Source organism: Penicillium macrosclerotiorum (genome assembly GCF_028827735.1).
Source record: "Penicillium macrosclerotiorum strain IBT 26536 chromosome Unknown utg000008l_segment0_segment0, whole genome shotgun sequence".
NCBI classification, from domain to species: Eukaryota; Fungi; Ascomycota; class Eurotiomycetes; order Eurotiales; family Aspergillaceae; genus Penicillium; species Penicillium macrosclerotiorum.
In genome coordinates this window covers 2232356-2249163 of record NW_026643087.1, presented here as the reverse complement: position 1 = coordinate 2249163, position 16808 = coordinate 2232356, and the positions used below count along the sequence as shown (strand labels likewise).

Sequence of the window (16808 nt, the reverse complement as noted above, 5' to 3'; positions counted from 1 at the left end):
CCCCTCATCCTCCCCCATTGTCCACGCTGCCCAAGGATTATGGCGTCGATCGAGATCATGACGGCGTCGCCGACACCTGCAGGGGCCAAGAAACTGGTATGTCGGGTGTGTCAGAAGGGATTCACCAAGGCTGAGCATCTCCGAGTAAGTCAGCCCCAATCACCTCCGGTCCCCACGAATTTGAGGGGCAGCTCCAGTTCCCTCTTACCCTGTTATGTTAGCCGGGTGCCGAAGCAAGGCCAAAATGACAGCGCCAAGTGCTAACGGGCGATCTCATAGAGACATGAACGTTGTCGTAAGTCATATATTGCATGATCCTGGCCGGGTGTCGTGCCATTCGCCAGCCCACTCCCAGTATATCCGGGGTAGACGGGGGATAAACGAAACCCCAGAACATGCAATCCTCCAGGGCTCCATCGTTGATCCCGAATCACTCCGTCGGCTGACCGGCTTTCTGGTATAGATACCGGATCCAAACCTTATGTCTGTAAATCATGCCGCCGGCCCTTTGCCCGGCAAGATGCCCTCACCCGCCATGAGAAACTGCATCTGCGGGACATGAATGCAAAGCAAGACCTCTCGCCGGCATCCGTGCCGCCCTCCGCCTCACTGGACTCGATCGCGTCCTGGGATGCCAGTAGTGCATCGACTACTGATCCGGCCTCGACCGCAGCTACAAGCCGCTCATGGGACGAGACGCAGCCCGGACAGCATACGGCCATGCACAACGTTGCCTCGGACCTCGATTTCGCGCTTATCTGGCCGGATTCAGAGAATCTGTTCCAGACTCTCATGTCCTCTGATACCACAGAGCAGTGGCAGATGCCTCTCGGGACACTCCCATTTCCACCAGTCGTGCAGGATGTGAATGGCATGAACTTTGGGTCTCCGAATTCCTTTGATGATCGGAGTTCTTCGGTTGGTGCAATCCCGTCGGGTGGAGGCCACCAGGCCGTACAAGATGTGACTGAAATGATCACGAGCTCGGTAAGTTGACTCCTGTTTGCGGAATTCATAAACTCGCTCCTGAAGAAATGAAATGGGCGAACCCGATACATTGATTGAAATATTCCTATCAATGCGAAGAGAATTCCAAAAGCTGATGAAGATTTTCGACAGTCCTCTAGTGTGACGGCCGCTGTCAAAGCTACGTCTATCACATCCGTATTTCTCGATGAATGTCTGCACATGTTCTTCGTCCGTTTCATTCCAACATTCCCTATCTTGCACCGAGCGACCTTTGTTTTTCGAGAGTGCACTCATGCTCTTTTGTTAAATGCTATCGCCATCGGCTCTTTATATCTGGGTCCCAGTGACTCGGTAGTCAAGGGCGAGGCGTTGTGGCGACTGGCCCACACTGCGGTCGCTACCTCCTGGCAGTCATTGATCACTCACAACGGCCCGTACGATGCTTGCAAAGGCGTGCAGTTGATGATCACTGCTCTCCTGGGTCAAATTTACGGTGCTCTTTCCAAAAACCGTGCCATTCGCACCACCAGCCAAGTCTTCCGGCCGCTGGGTTTCTTCTGGGCACGACACTGTGGCATGTATGACAGCGAGCCTTACGCTATAGACAATCTTCCCTCTAATAACGCCCCGATAGCTGAAAAAGAACACCAGTGGCGGATCTGGGCGGCACGCGAGATTCAACAGCGTGCCTTGTTGGCTTACTACGTTCTTGATGGCCTTGTTGCCCAGATGTCTGGCGATGGTGCTTCCGCTCGTCATGTTTCAAATCCCTTGAGCTTACCCAGCAGCGAGGCTGCTTTTGATGCGAGCACGCCCGATGAATGGTTGGCACACATGCACTCCCACAAACAGGACCAGTCATCCTTCCGGGTCGTCTTTCGTTCCTTGTTTCCACCGGTCGGGAACTTCCGCCCACTAGACTATCAGTTCTCTGCATTTGGGCTTCGGGTTGTGCTGGAGGGGTTGCAGTCTCTGATCTCTGACTGTGACGACAATGATCTGGCTGTCGGAGTACCAGGCGAATCAGATGTCCGGCGAGCATTAGCCCAAGTCCACGAAACGATTTCCATGAGTATTCACTTTACCGCGGCGGAGCGGCTGGAGATTTTGCTGCGCTGGCACACTGTCTGCCTTGATACCATGATCAACTCGACTGTGCTGTCCCGCCATGTATGTTCGCGGTACAACATTCCACAGCATGTCTCGGGTGGCTGCCGGACAGTCCGACCCGGCTTCGACCTCACCAAGTGGGCCAATACGGAGGACGCCCGGAGGGCTGTTCTCCACGCCATCGCCATCCAAGACATTATCGAGCAGCTACCCCGCGGACGAGCGCATGTAATCCACATGCCTAGTTCTCTATTTGCAGCAGCCACGATCTACGTCGTCTTCTCGCTTGCCGGTGTGGCGACGGTCAACCTGCCTCGCACAATTGTCTGGCAAGATGCGTTGCTGTCTCATTCGGACCTCAACCTTGGCCATGAGGACATTCGACCGCCGTCCGGCTCTGAGACGCGGCGTTTCGTTGAACTAGATCAGGCATTGTCGCCCTCTCCTACGGGTGGTGCGGTGCGCAATCTTCTCTACGAACTCAACTCAATACAGAAATTATTTCGTTGTCTGAACTCGCAATGGGGAATTGCACACGATATGGGGGACATTGTAGCAGAGTGGATTCAATTATGTCATTAAAGAAAGGAGCTGGACTCTGTCTCGGATACGGTTGTTGGGATACTTGCACGTCTTGCATGGGGGGTTTATGGACATGGCGCGTGGCGTTATTTATACAGGTATCGCATTACTTTATTCTTGGTATGGAATATGAAATATTGAAAATGTCAAATGACAGATTGTATATATCTTTACTATTGTTAAATAGCCAAGAGGTTCCCTTGGGAAAAACAGAGCCTTCAGAGTGGGCGCTTGATGATTATACCATTCTTCATTTTACTAGATACTATACAAGGAAGTATTTCACCTTTCAATGCAGCTCTTCACCGACTATTGTCCATTGTTTCTTGCTGGTGTGCCTATGCATTACGCACAAAAGTGCCAACCACAATTGATTGATACAGTAATATCTTTCGCTGCCTTCCGATGATCCAGAAAGTAATATCAAACTAGGACCGAGTTCAGTAGTGCTCGCTGCATATCTATGCAGGTCACTCTCAGCCCCAGAGCGATTCCCACGTGACTGCTGTTAAATCTTGCATGTCATGAGTTCTGTGCAACACGTAGCATGTGTGCAGATGCATGGATATGTTCGTTGTTTATGATCTATCAAGCGGGGCCAGCGCCAGCTACGTCGCCACTGAATTGCTATCCAGTTGGAGATTCAATGCTGAAGATCATGGGCTTATGTGCTTCGGATCTCTTCAAACTCCTAGATATGTGCTTGGCAAGAGCAAATAGCACCGAATTGAACCTATAACAGTGCTTCCACTACGCCGAACATGTAGCTAATCTATCGCACTTGCAAAATTCGTCATGGGTAAATATCACGCAATACCCAAGAACACTTCCCCGCCTACCGGGATAATCTTCGAAAACTGTAATTATTAGATTTCCGCTTTTCGAATTTCTTTTTCGGCGTCGGTCCAGCAACGTCAACGGCGAATGGGTGGATACTCTGGAACTGAATCTGTGTAACACAAATTTTGTGATTCCTCGACTCAGTAGACAGGTTCAAATGGTCAGTGGATTAATGAAAGCTTCTTTGTTAGAGCTTGAATTAGCTCTTGAGTTCCTCATGAGCTTGTTGGTTTACTAGGAACATACCCTAGCTACGGTAGGTAAATCCAAGTGCTAAGGAAGTGAAATATACAACCAACATTGGGACTATATAATCGACATTATTAGTTTACACGAAATTTAGAATGTAATGGTATCGTGGGCATCTCAACGGGTACATCAGCTCCTTTATCGATGTTATTGGTTAGTTATGGAAAGGTATACATTGCCTATAGTAGCTCCCGCTAAGACAACCCATCACGCAATGCACTGCAAAGCTAGTTGCATTCTGGAAGCTGTTCAAACCAGCATCTGTATCGCACAGGATCTTCACTGCAAAACAATCACAGCATGCACATATAGACTCTCGGTTGCACAACTCGGCCACAGGTCGCACCACGTTTCCTGAGCCAAACTTGACCCTTCCGATGTATCTAGTGTATCTAAGCTTAGTTGCATAAAGTGTGTATGCTAGCAGAAAATTTCAGGCAATCTTCCCCGCATGCGCTACTTTATTCGATGGTAGCTTGTATCATTGCATTCAGTAGTAAGGATCCGTGCTGATGCATATGTAACGATCTCTTACAGACTTGTATGTTGAGGCCAGAACTAGAGGATCAGCATATGTGCAATTGATTTGGAAGTGTTTCGGACAGAGTCATCGGGGATGCTTTGGCCTCGTTTACTTATCGGGTACAGGGTGGTCATGGAGAAAGAGAAGATATAAAGAGAACATCCCCAGAGCAGGGAAGAAAGCCAGTAGAGCAATCAACAGATTACTCTTCTTCCTACTTATAAATTTCATATCTCCATCAAAGCCTCTACTTCATTTCATAATGCCCTATATAGCTCGGGTTAAGGAGCTCCCCGAGATCGCTGTTCGGGGTGGGCTCGTTGATCCTCGGGCGGATCATCAGCATTCTTTCAATAAACGGATTTCCTGCCAGGACGTGACCGACTTCATCTCCAACACGGCCGAGGTTTCGCCTTTGGAACTCAGAGATAAAAAGGCTGCTGCCCGGCACAATAGCGATAATCGAGCCCGACTTTACAAGATTCTCGCCCGTACCAATGAGCTTAGCCGGCCTTTGGCAGTGAAGTCTTCGGACCAGCCCATCTCCGATCTCCTTCCCGGGCTGGTCGTCAGCGGCGGCCTCAGCCGTTCGCCCGCGTTCGATTGCATTCCGGTCGTCTCCCATTGGGGTGATCGTACTGATGAGTATTCGGCCGTGGATCCTGCTGCCACGGTCTGTCTGACTTCGACTTGGCGCACCACCCACGTCCGTGGAGAAGGACTTGTCCGCGAGTCACCTCATGGAGCTCCCTGCTGGGCATTGCAGACCCATGGCATCAGTCCTACCGAGGCTGGATCGCCTAAGTTCTCCCAGCAATACGTCCCTGAGACCGATACTCTGACCACCACGGTGAACCTGGCCCGTCGTACCGACACTGCCCTGACCAAAGGCGTGCTTGGTGCCGCTGCAAGTATCTCTTGGATGCGCAACGCGCGTGTGGCAGATGCCGCTGACTGTGCTATTGGTCTCCTTTCCGATGCCGCTGCTCTTCTAGAAGCTCGTGACAAGATGATCACTAGTGGAGCAAGCGTAGAGGCCCTCGACTTTGCAGAGGTGCGCGCGGTTGAAGTTCCCAGCTGGTGCGTTGCTCGCAAGCCTTTGGCTCCGAAGCTAAGTGGCGTGGCCGACTCGCCAGACCAAGCTACCGATGATCTCTTCGCCAGAGAACTTTGTGAGGGCCCTCTCATCAATACCAGTATCTTCTCCATGTCGATGGGCTATAATCGTGGTGTCTACGGTGGTTCGATCTCTGGATTGTGGGCTGTTATGGACTCGGCTTTTGTCCTGGATTACTCTATCGGCACTGATACCTCTGCCATGGCGGACAGACTCTCCTTTGCTTTCGCGGAGGTCACTGCCTCTGCTGAAGCATCTGCCTCCGCCGGACCGCATATCGACGATATCCGCATCGTCAAGGGCTGTAATTACGGATGTGTCCGTCAGAAGACCATCATTGAGGATAATGATCCGATTGAATCCAGTCCCTGTATGGTGGTGTGGAACGATCTTGATCGGCTTGCCCGGTACAAACTCGCGGATGCGGTGTTCTGCCATGTCTACTACGACTCGGGGGGCGGCGAGCAGATGGCTGCTATTGCTGGTCTTGGATGCGTCGCACACGATTGGATTGATCTCGGGCCCGACATGATGTGTGGAGAAGTTAGCAACATCATCCCCTCACTGACACGAGGATCTTTGGAGGAGAATGCACTCGCTGAAGTCTACGCGCGCCTCATTGGCGCAATGATCTGGTACCGAAACAACGATCCTTACAATCCGGCCGCCCTCTGCCTCCTCTTCACCCACTGGTGGCAGCTTTCGAACTGCCGGCACAGACCTATCACCCTCCTGGGCCGAACCGACCTTGATGTTACCGCAGCCATCAGTCCCATCATGCCCGAAGGAAGACCCGAGCTGGAGCATTTCCGATCGCAGGGTACTCGGGTTGAGCGCGGAGAAGGTCCCCTCTCCAGCGCTGAGGCACGGCTCGAAGCCCTTCTTGATACCGAAATATTGCCCGAAACTCGCGCCGTCGTTAATCTACTTGTGAACCCGGTGCTTGCGTATGTTAAAGGAGGTGATAGTCTCCCGGCTGAGAGCGAATTCGTCGGGGCTGTCCTCACTGCCGAATTGGCATACCCCCACGGACAGAAGATCATGGAGCTGTGGGACTTGGCCATTGTGATGTGGGAGTGCGGCGCAATGTGGGCAGCTGGTGTGGCAGGTCTCTGCTACACTCACACCGGTAAGGCTAACTGTGATCGTGCTCGCCACGATTTGGCAGACCACACCTGGACTTAATTGCAGCTCCGACACAAACGTCAAATTTATCGTTCAACAATCAAGCTTAATCCAGCGCGGCGGGGCCCCCTTTTTCTTCCTTTTCAAAGTAGCTGACTGGTCATCCTTTTTACGAATTATGAGATCGCTACTGAATGCGAGAGCAAATACATAAACATGGAGGGGTTCATTTGCACCCAGCCCTCTACCACTGTCATTACATAGTTTAGCAAGCTACAAATACTAGGAACCTGGTGTTTCTCACCGAGCATCTCCATTATTCCCTGAGATTTAAGGGAAAAAGGCAGAAAGTTACCTCCTTGCTGTATTTTTTTCACAACACGTAGAAAATCGATCCTGGAAGGAACACTGGGATAAGTATGCCTTATCTGCATGCACTTGAACGATGAGCCTCAGAGACACTGATAACGATACTGACCATCAGGTTGCTGAACCTATACATTCCCGTCGTGATTCAATTTTGGCCTATATAGACACGGCCTAGGACGCAGCAATGTCAAACGGTCTCCAATCCTCGTTTGATACCCGTCCGGGTCCGACCCCAGAGCACCTGGATGAGTACTAATTTGCTCTTGTATATTATAAGTTCTAGATTTGTCGTCAATCGAGCCTCATTCATTGAACATTTTTGTCTATGCGGCATAAAGCAAGATATCTTGTAGGGAAATGACAAGATAATAGTAAATAACTGTCCAGGGAACAGCAATCCAGCGACTCTTGGGCGACCTTTGATTCTTTAAAACTCTAGGAACTAGATTTATGAGATCAATAACGTTCTCTGCTAGTAAAATGAAGACTAGCAAGCCTAACGAGTAATCGCGCTTCCAAAAAAAAAGGTTGATAATCGGACGCGTCCCGATACGTGGGGCGCTAACAGGCGCTAGCGCGTCCATTAGCGCGTCCGTCGCACGCTAACGGCGGAAAAGGTCAAATGATGATTTCCACCAGATACATTCTTGTTGATCTCCACTGCAAAACCCACAGGCCTGGATTTCAACGGCCAAGCGCCTCTGCTTCGGTAAGTCTGCACCAAGAAGGCAAGGCAAGCCGATGGCAGCATGAGCATACATGGTTAATTGAGTTATTGCAGCCGGCATGTCGGACGAAATGCACTCTTCCACTCTGGGTGGTGCACGGCTGCCGCATGCCCAGCTCCCTCATGCTCAGCTCCCCGGTCCCGCCATGATGACTGGGCCACGGGGTGGTCGGGGCAAAAAGCTCACACCGCAGGAAGATGCAATTCTTCGTGAAATATGTCATGCCCGCAAAGGGAGTGCAAATTATTCTTCATTCACCAAGGCTTTTTGGCGTCAGGTGTCTTCTGAATTCCATGCACGAACCGGTCGCTCGTATTCGTGGCAGTCCTGCCGCCGCCGCATGCTCTCGTGGGAGGCTAGTAACCAAACTCTAGAGTCGCCGGCACCTTCATCTCCTGTGCCTCCATCCTCACTGGGTGGGTTCTACCAAAACATCCCTGAAGGCTCTTCTGCAAGTAACCGAGACGTGCTGCAAAAACATGGTGGTGTGACCAGTATGAATGAATCTGACGGCGAAGATGACGATCTTCCTCCGGCTCCTATTTACCGTTCCGCTATTCACTACAGTACCAATCATGAACTTCAAGTGGATATGCTTCGTGGCGATGTCGTCGCCATGGTGAACAACGGAGTTGTGGCGATGGAATCCCAGATGCGCTGCTTCGCCACTGCGATTGCCGACGATCCAGATGACCTTGATTCTATTGTGAAAACTTTCGATTGCTTCAAGCTTACTATGAAATCTGTCCTGGAAAAGTACAAGCATGCCCTAGATGAGGACAGCGCACAGTGATGATTTCAAGGCCATGGACAGACAATGCTTTTTTTTCTTCTTTCATTCATTCATTTTTCAATGCAATTTAGCGGTGTTTCTGGCGTTTCTGGTCATCGGTTTAATTACTTGATGTCGGTGATTTGCTCTTTATGCCGTGGGAAGATACCCTGGGTTTTACCTGTTGCGATGCAAACTTTTGCATGCTCGGTGGCGCATTTCTTACCAGTGCTAATATCATACTGCACGCTCTAGGATTTAAGCAATAATATCTAGCAAATATGTCCTTCGTCTTTTGAAATATTGATTTCCTAGTCCATTCCTTTGGCCATGCAAAAATTTCAGTCACTCTCCAGTGTGTAAAAGGGTGGAAAAAGAAAAAGGAGAACAAAACAGAATGATGTAACGCCATCATAGCAAACCATGGAGTTTGGAGCTTGATAAACGAATCCTCGCAATTGTGAAAGCCGTGACGCATGCCATATCCAGTAATGGAGAGTGCACTAAGCCGAAGAAGAAAAAAAACCTCAAAATTACTGCACTGAATGCAGGAAGAGAACTTCTCCCTTGTAAATAATAAAGATTTGCAATCCATGTATGCCATTACTCCCCTTTCAATATCATCATCTCAGATCTCGTCATCAAAGGCAGCACCATAGGCTTTGGAAGATACCATTGGATCATGAAAGTTTGAGGATGGCAGGGAAAGATCATAGCCATTCTTTTGGCTGTCAAAGTGAAAGTCCGTTTCCAGTTGCAGGCTGGGTAGTTGACTTGGGATTGTTGTTATGTCAACATCGTCGAGTTCGTTTTTCACGTGATCAATAATGCCTTCATTCTGGTCATCGAGAACCGTGAACAAATCATCGAAAGGACTAGTTTTGATACCTAAAAGGCTGCGCGTGATGTGGTTGTCCTGTTTGATCTTTGTCTTGATCGGAGTAATCTCTTCTTCATCAATATCAATGAAAGTCTTTGAGTTCTCGAGATCTGTAATGATTCGGGCTCCAGTTCCGGACTTGGCACGCTTTGACTTCAAATCTGTGCTTGTTTGCTGACTTCCTGCGCTTCGCTTTCGGGAAATTGATGCAGACTTATTTGGGGTATGTGGTCCATCTATTTCTGCACGGAGTGCCTCCGCCATCTTCCGGAATCCACGGATCTTGTGCTCAATGGTATTGCGCGTCGCGCCTCGTCCGTAAAACCTTGCGACATCTGAGAAGTCAATCTAGAATCATCATCAGTTCAGCAGTTTTCATTTAGATCTTGGGACCATACTTTCATGCCCCAGTTTGAGGCTAGAATAGCTGCAATAAATCGATCGAGTTCAACCTTCATGTTGAGTTCTTATTTGTAATCGGATCTGTGGTTTTGTTTGAGCGACGTGTTCTAGATAAAAGGTAAGTTTGATTGGGGAAGGAATTTCCAAGCAAAGAAAATATTGGCTAATCTCACTTGATGTATGACGAACGTGGGTGAGGAAAGACCGGGAAGCGTTGAGGAAGGTAAGGTGTTGAAGAAGAAAATATCAGAGGAAGTATCGAGTGTTGTTCAAAGATCTTTAAAATTCTGGAGAAGAAAAGATCCAGGGAAGTGTTGAGTGTTGTTCAAGGAGTTGTAATGTGCTGAAGGAGAAATGATCGAGGGAAATGTCGGACGTTCAAGGAATTCGAAGTTTTGCAAACTCACATAAAAGACGTAGTTAATTATCAAGTCCCGTGGTGCATAAGATGATAGAGAGAGCCCTCGGGTGTTTTGCAGTGAGACATATTGCTGCAGTTTGTTTGTTGTGCATTGTTCAACATCTTCAACGAGGCCCGCGTGATATGTGACTCCCAAATGATTAAAGAAGCCTTATCAATATGACACGCATATAAAGTGAAAGAACTACAAATAAACTTCTAGAGTCTCAAACACTGACTGGAAGTATGATGCACTATTCATTGCTTTCAAGATATGTGAAGTACAAGTGAAACTCCCACGTGACTAATAGAGCCCTATCTAAAACACTGAAGCTACCATCAAAAGAATCCAGACAATTTTTTTGATACTCAGGGAGAGGGCATGGAGCGCGAGAAATAGAGTGACAAAGTTGTAATGCCACAATGCCTGGCGGGCCACTAATACATTCTAGCCAGAAAATTATTTTGCTTTTTAACTTGGTCCATCGGTTCCAGATCTCATTCAACGCAGCTGAGAAATTTCCAAGGCTTATTCCCATATATATTGATTGAGGATGTAGTACGTTTTCAGTCACGTGTTGAATTGCCTTCACAGAGAGACTAACCTAAGGAAGGCTTCCCTGCGACAGAATTGCCTTAACTCAAAGTCGTCTGCCCGCTTCAACCTCTCATTCTTGCTTAGATCTTTCCATCTTCCTCTTTTTTCCTTAACTTCAGCCTTTCCTCGCCACCACACCGTCTTCTGTTCTCCTTTCCCCCCAATTTGAGGAGCAAGGATCAACTACTCGACCCGCTACAACTTCCCAGCATCGATATTCACGATGTCCAAGGTTCGTTGGACCGCTGCAGCGGACCAAACGGTACGTCTTCAGGAGTTCTTTCACCTATTCTGAGACATTCTACTCATCCAAATTCAATGGCCTGCCTTTAAATGCCTCTTCTGTCCTGCTGCCCTAGCACATGCCATGGAAAGTACGCTGTCTCCACTGCTCTCACAGAATATTCGTCGAAGTTATGGCCTAATCCCGATCAACTTCGAGATCCGGTGATAGATCAAAGTCATCGAGGCTGGCTAAACTATCAATTTCTTCGTCAAAATTTTCCAAAGGCTGTCATATAGGGCTCTTTTTCTTGTCAATTCAATGTCTTCATTCTTTTGAGCACATGCCATTCCAACACTAACCTCACCGACGGAGTTTTCTCAAAGAATTTCTTCGCTCCCGAGCTGACCATGCTTCTTCATCTTCTAGCTGCTGCTCAAAATAATCGAAACCCACGAGCTTAGCGTTGACACTGCCAAGGTGGCCGCAGCTTGGCGTAAGTTGCTTTGAGCAATTCCTTCCCTGTTCAGGAAATCACCGGGTTGAAAACATTATACCCTTAACCGATGGCGAATTTGCCCTACATGAATTGAATTCATGGATATTGATGTTGAGAGGCGCCAGGATCCTTACTACGATTTATCAACGTTGACGATCGAGTTGCTAACTGGAATAGCGGACGATGCGGAGGCAAAGCCCACCCCACGTGCAATCAAGGAGCGAATCTCTAAAATCCGTGAACTGTCCAAGACTAGTGGTCTTGGTATCACCTCCAACACATCTACACCTTCGAAGCGCGGTCGCGGTGGAAGAAAAGCAGCATCGGGCAGTCCAACCAGTGCACGCAAGCGCAAACGTGAGAAGAGCCCTGAGTCCAAGCCTAAGACCGAAGAAGATTTCGAACATGAGCAGCTCGTCGTGGATGACAATGGGCACGAGACTGCGGATGAAATCTCCCCGGCCGCGATTTCCAAAGCTCCCCTTACTCCTCGAGGTCCTGGCGGAAAGATCGGGGAGGACTCTGAGGCGGAGGTATCTGGCAACAGACAGAAAGAGGATGACGGCCCCGAGAATGATATCTAATTGCTATTCATGATTCCAGTTGTAGGTATGGCCACTACTTGCTCAGACATGAAAGAACAAAGAGGAAGGTATTGACTTGAAACCTCCAGGAGAACATGAGACGTTCTTTCGCACTTCGGGATATCTGCATTTCATGGCTCATCGACATTTAATTTCGTGAATCTTTCAAACTTCATTCGGGGTATTGATTTAAATTGCTATTGGTAATCATACCAACCCTGGGGCGTTTTAGTTTTCACGGGTTTCCTTTTCTATGGCTCAGTGGACTCCAAAATTCTGGACGTCAGTTGAATACGCGGTAGCGGCATTTAACTTTAGCTTAAGCGAAATCAGAAAGTCGTAAATCAACACTTTCTCCAATTTGTATTAATGCTCTAGACATGTATTGCCGGGCACTGGACTCTCCATGTTATTTCTGCTGAATATTTGGTCCCTCTCACTCCCCCTCAATGAAGGACCAAATTATTTCTTCATGGCAGTCTGATAATTTTAGAACACCTGGAATTGGAAGACCAATATACTGCGGACCCTTGGGGAGGGGGGGGGGCTTCTTCCCCTTGGCTAGATCGATGCAGGTCATTCGCAGGCATGCCACTTTAAAGAACCGGTTAAGGTCGCCACAGGCCCGTCAACATGCCTTGCTCGGAATCACTTGTCTCAATTGGGGTCTCACGGTGCTTCCTAAGGCTATGAAAATATATAGTACTTATGAATCAAGTAAAAATGCTCGATAGATGATCGCAAGATCAAGTGCCATGGCTTTATTCGCCCTATGCAATGCATGGCGGAGTAGTCTGTTCACTGTCTGGTGTACTCGCCTTGAAAAACAAAATAAAAAACCCTTGTGATGTTTCGGTAAAGCAAAATGACTTGAATGAAAACTGCAGATTCAAAACCAACCGGTTATTGTAGAACACGAGAAAAGAAAAGTATAAAACTTGAAGGCAAATTTTGGTCCCGAAAGACTTATTCATTGGCCCCTCCATCACACTGCCACCATTCCCTAGCGTAGTGAAGGAGCAAGCGTGGATCCCGGCTACTCTAGTGGGTTGATGCCTGAAGATGGGGTGGTTGTTGGACAGGTTCGTTTAAGCGGAAGACAGGTCTTCCTCGGAGGTGACTTCAGCCTCGGACTGAGCCGACTTGGTCACGCTAGCGCTCTTAACCTTCTCCATGGTGGCTTTGGTGGCTTTCATGAGGAACGCGCGCTTCTGACCCGGACTCCTGTTAGGGCCCCGGGAACCCCCACGGGAATCTCGACTGCGGCCCGGGCTGGACTTGGACGGAGAGGCGCGGGGGAGGGCCACGGAGACTTCGGCCTTTTCCTTGATTCGTGCAATGCGGTGCTTGATGGCACTCACCGTGCAGGCTAGAGAGATATAGATGTTAGCTGTATTTTCGGGCCATCTGTGTTTCATGCGATCACTTTGTGAGGAGTTTAGATCTTCAAAGTGAAAGTTGATCTCAGACATGACTTACGAGCACCCATAAACTCCGCAAGGGCATCGTAGTTGACGCCGGTGCCTGTGGCGATGATGCCAACCAAAAGCTGGGAATCGGAGTTAGCGCTCTCCGTATATAATCGGGATTGCAGATATGTTATGTTTGTCACTAGAGGAGTAGTCATGACGAGGAAGCAGCCGTGAACCATATCTTCATCCTACATTACAGCTTTCTTTCATGGTCTACATACCTTGGCGTCCGCCTTGTCATCCCAGATCATGGGCATTTTGACGGTCTTATTGGTGTTTGTCAATGGTGATGTCAACGTGGAAGATCGGGTGCGAGAACGAAGAGGTTGTAGGAGGGAGACGTGAAGATCAAAAATCCGGGGTGAGGTATGCCCAATTCAGAGTCCGTCGAGGCAGATGATGATGATAGAGAGATACTAATGAGTGGAACTTTGGGTTATGTCATATCGCGCATCTATGAGGCTCCACTAAAAGCCTCCAACAATTGGCCGTTCGCGGCATATAAGTTAGCGTTCGTGAGGGTACTACGAGTCATCTCATCCAATTCCTTCCTCTCACCCCATGAAGACCGCGTATTTAGTTTTTTGAAATGGATGAGAAGCCAAAATAATTTCTCGAGAGCCATCAGGATTCCAAAGCAAGTCATTTCCTCACATGATGTTGAGTTATGAGAAACTAAATCATCTAAAATAGGCCACAAGGTGACGCCAGCTCTTTATTGACATATTAAACGCTCATTAATTATTCATAATTTGCATTGATTTGTTAGTCTCATGCTGGGATACATGAAGATATAGAATGACGAGAAAGCCTGGTCGATGAGTACAAAGCAAGTGCCATCTCCTCCCACCGCGAAACCTTCATCTACAGAAAATGGTGTATTTAAAATTCTCCCCCGCCTGAAATGTCAAGTGCAAAAGAGAAAGAACTGTCAAAAAGACGGATCAAAACTCAGCTTAGAAGGTGTCGTCCTCGGAATCACTGCCACCTTCCTTGTTGTCGGCGTACTCATGGTCCTCGTCACAGTCAATGAACGAATAACGAGGGTTCGCGTATGGGCTGTGTGGGCTTTGAACATTGACACGAGAAAGACCACGTGAAGGAGTCCCTCGAGCCCGGTAGCTGTAGCGCTTTACAGGGGACGAGGAAAGTCTGGCAGCCGCCACTGCTTGGGTCTTGGTAGATGACATTCGGTCGCTCGGACCCCTTCTGACCGTAGCACCAGGGTAGGGATAATCATGCCAGGAACCTGGAGAAAGTCTCTCGTCCAATTTCTTGGTTGTTGGAGTTTTGGGCGGATTCAACTTGAGTCGAGTCGGCGTGACCTTGACCTTGGCCTTTTCTTTGGCCGCCTCTTCCCCCTCCAACTTATCGTCGCGGCGCTTCTTGATAGCACGCAGATGTTGCTTGATTGCATCTGAGGTACATGCTAAGGAAAAAAACTTGATTGGCGATTTGAATGGCACATAACGAGCTCAATGAATGAATTTACTTACTGCCGCCCATCCGTTGAGCTACCTCTCGCCATGCGAACTTGCGGTCTGCCGTCTCCCAGATTGCAATGAGAAGCTGTAGCATATTCAGTGCTTGCACAAGAGCTATCTATGTATGAAGGGCTCACACGAGTGTCATGGTCTGGATTCCACATGATAGTCATTGTGCCACAGACTTAGAGGTCGTCGGGGAAAGAACTTAGTGTGGGAACAGAACAATAGGAGAGGAGAGAGATGGTGATTTGATATCTTTTTCTCTCTCACATTTCTGAATGCGCGCACAAAGTGAAAACTTTCCCTGAAGGCTACTAACACAGTTCACAGGGCGTTGGATATCGTCTCAATTTGAGCCTTGAGAGAACCCATGCTACTGATATCATTCAGATTTTTCACAATTCATATATTTTCTAATATCAGGTGGGATCATAATTTATGCCAGACGTGATGGATTCTTTCTAGGCTTTTGAGAACATGTGAATGCCCAAGTCTATGATAATGAGATAGCCTTGGTGAGATCTTCGATGAGATTTGATTTGACGCTATTTGGACGCCCATTCCCCGGTTTTGTGCTTCTAACTCACCCCCAAAAAACTGGGTGTAGAAAATTCCTCACAATCCGCCAAGCATGATATCAGTATGTGGGTTCTAGAAAGTGATCTTGGTGATCAGCTCAGTATTTGAGGTATTCTGCACATTGATGCCATTATAGGGCTCTGTAAATGTAATTGGCTACTCAATGAGTTATTAGATTGGACATAACTCACCCTGGCTCTGATCCACAAGGTATTTGAATATCTTTCTGGTACCTTTGTAAGCACGATTAAAAATGGTTCCGAACGCATTGGTAATTGATGAACAGAAATTGGCTATCGACAATCTTGTATCAATGCAGATACTGATCATATATATGCTTTGAATGCCTCTCAAGTCAGGATGAATCATGGATTTCATGGACTTTTCACACTTGACAGCGTTCAAGGTAAACATTTTGCATGTAGGTCCATGATTTGTAAAAGAGCCAGTGATCAAACAAAGATAAGAATTGCTTCAATTTCATCAGTAGTACAGTGAACTGCCTTTACCTACTGCAGAATGATCTTCAAAGGTTTTACTGGAATTATTATTCATAAGAAACGTTGATAATTACGACCTAGGTCTAATGAGGTCACGTGTACAGCACGTGCGCTGAACGGAGTGGAAACACATGGTTCGATGACTTGCCCATGTTTATTTGAATAAACATGAATTGACTGCACCAAATTTCTCGTAGTGCCTAGGAATATACTTGAAAATACTTGATATAATGAATGTCTACTGCTCACGATCAAAGATTTTCTTGGAGAAAAATCCCATTTTCCACAGAATACTGTCCACGACAAAAGAAATCTATCATGAAATAATAAACATAATCCAAGCTCAAAGAACTATTTCATTTCCCTAGACAGCTTGTATTCTTGAAATTCAACCTGGGCCCTTATAGATGGCCATCATTCATAAAGACGTGGTTCTGGGACCCCGTGTGTGGGCGGCGTCGATGCCCAAGGGCCGCTGACAAACTGAGAATCTGATGATGCTATACGAGAGCCTTGAGGGGGATTAGGATTGACCCAATGACTGGAATGACCATCTGGTCGAGCAGTCGGGTACTGATACCTGACCCCGGGGTGCCCCAATGATCCGTCCAAGCCGAGGTCTTGATTTTGATGTTGTGAAGCCAAATATTGGGCAGCTCCAGCTTGGACCGGGAGATCTTGATAGTATTGGGTGCTGGATTGAGCTCCCGTGACCATAGGAAACGCCATTTGGTTGAACCCAGGTCCAGAACGTGTCCGTGCCATTTCATGGTTCTGATATTGGGCCTGCAACGAAGCCG

General features: G+C 48.0%; 8 protein-coding genes across 8 annotated transcripts; 4 read left to right on the top strand and 4 right to left on the bottom strand.

Annotated features, from left to right (window-relative positions):
- Nucleotides 1–39: 39 nt before the first annotated feature.
- N7462_008990 (uncharacterized protein) lies at nucleotides 40–2661 on the top strand (the record flags this gene model as incomplete). Its single annotated transcript, XM_057080704.1, has 4 exons — nucleotides 40–144; nucleotides 280–295; nucleotides 464–987; nucleotides 1120–2661. The coding sequence occupies 4 exons, from the start codon at nucleotides 40–42 to the stop codon at nucleotides 2659–2661; spliced, it is 2187 nt and encodes a 728-aa protein (XP_056931032.1).
- A 1874-nt stretch (nucleotides 2662–4535) lies between these two features.
- On the top strand, nucleotides 4536–6575 carry N7462_008989 (uncharacterized protein; the record flags this gene model as incomplete). The annotated part of the gene is made up of 1 exon (XM_057080703.1): nucleotides 4536–6575. One exon carries the CDS (start codon nucleotides 4536–4538, stop codon nucleotides 6573–6575), a length of 2040 nt encoding a protein of 679 aa, XP_056931031.1.
- Nucleotides 6576–7682: 1107 nt separating this feature from the next.
- Nucleotides 7683–8405, top strand: N7462_008988 (uncharacterized protein; the record flags this gene model as incomplete). Its single annotated transcript, XM_057080702.1, has 1 exon — nucleotides 7683–8405. The coding sequence occupies one exon, from the start codon at nucleotides 7683–7685 to the stop codon at nucleotides 8403–8405; it is 723 nt and encodes a 240-aa protein (XP_056931030.1).
- A 607-nt stretch (nucleotides 8406–9012) lies between these two features.
- On the bottom strand, nucleotides 9013–9722 carry N7462_008987 (uncharacterized protein; the record flags this gene model as incomplete). Its single annotated transcript, XM_057080701.1, has 2 exons — nucleotides 9013–9612; nucleotides 9663–9722. The coding sequence occupies 2 exons, from the start codon at nucleotides 9720–9722 to the stop codon at nucleotides 9013–9015; spliced, it is 660 nt and encodes a 219-aa protein (XP_056931029.1).
- A 1165-nt stretch (nucleotides 9723–10887) lies between these two features.
- On the top strand, nucleotides 10888–11970 carry N7462_008986 (uncharacterized protein; the record flags this gene model as incomplete). The annotated part of the gene is made up of 3 exons (XM_057080700.1): nucleotides 10888–10926; nucleotides 11317–11383; nucleotides 11564–11970. 3 exons carry the CDS (start codon nucleotides 10888–10890, stop codon nucleotides 11968–11970), a joined length of 513 nt encoding a protein of 170 aa, XP_056931028.1.
- A 1088-nt stretch (nucleotides 11971–13058) lies between these two features.
- On the bottom strand, nucleotides 13059–13699 carry N7462_008985 (uncharacterized protein; the record flags this gene model as incomplete). Its single annotated transcript, XM_057080699.1, has 3 exons — nucleotides 13059–13339; nucleotides 13450–13519; nucleotides 13664–13699. 3 exons carry the CDS (start codon nucleotides 13697–13699, stop codon nucleotides 13059–13061), a joined length of 387 nt encoding a protein of 128 aa, XP_056931027.1.
- Nucleotides 13700–14398: 699 nt separating this feature from the next.
- N7462_008984 (uncharacterized protein) lies at nucleotides 14399–15099 on the bottom strand (the record flags this gene model as incomplete). The annotated part of the gene is made up of 3 exons (XM_057080698.1): nucleotides 14399–14871; nucleotides 14939–15011; nucleotides 15064–15099. 3 exons carry the CDS (start codon nucleotides 15097–15099, stop codon nucleotides 14399–14401), a joined length of 582 nt encoding a protein of 193 aa, XP_056931026.1.
- Nucleotides 15100–16508: 1409 nt separating this feature from the next.
- Nucleotides 16509–16778, bottom strand: N7462_008983 (uncharacterized protein; the record flags this gene model as incomplete). Its single annotated transcript, XM_057080697.1, has 1 exon — nucleotides 16509–16778. One exon carries the CDS (start codon nucleotides 16776–16778, stop codon nucleotides 16509–16511), a length of 270 nt encoding a protein of 89 aa, XP_056931025.1.
- Between the last annotated feature and the right edge of the window lie 30 nt (nucleotides 16779–16808).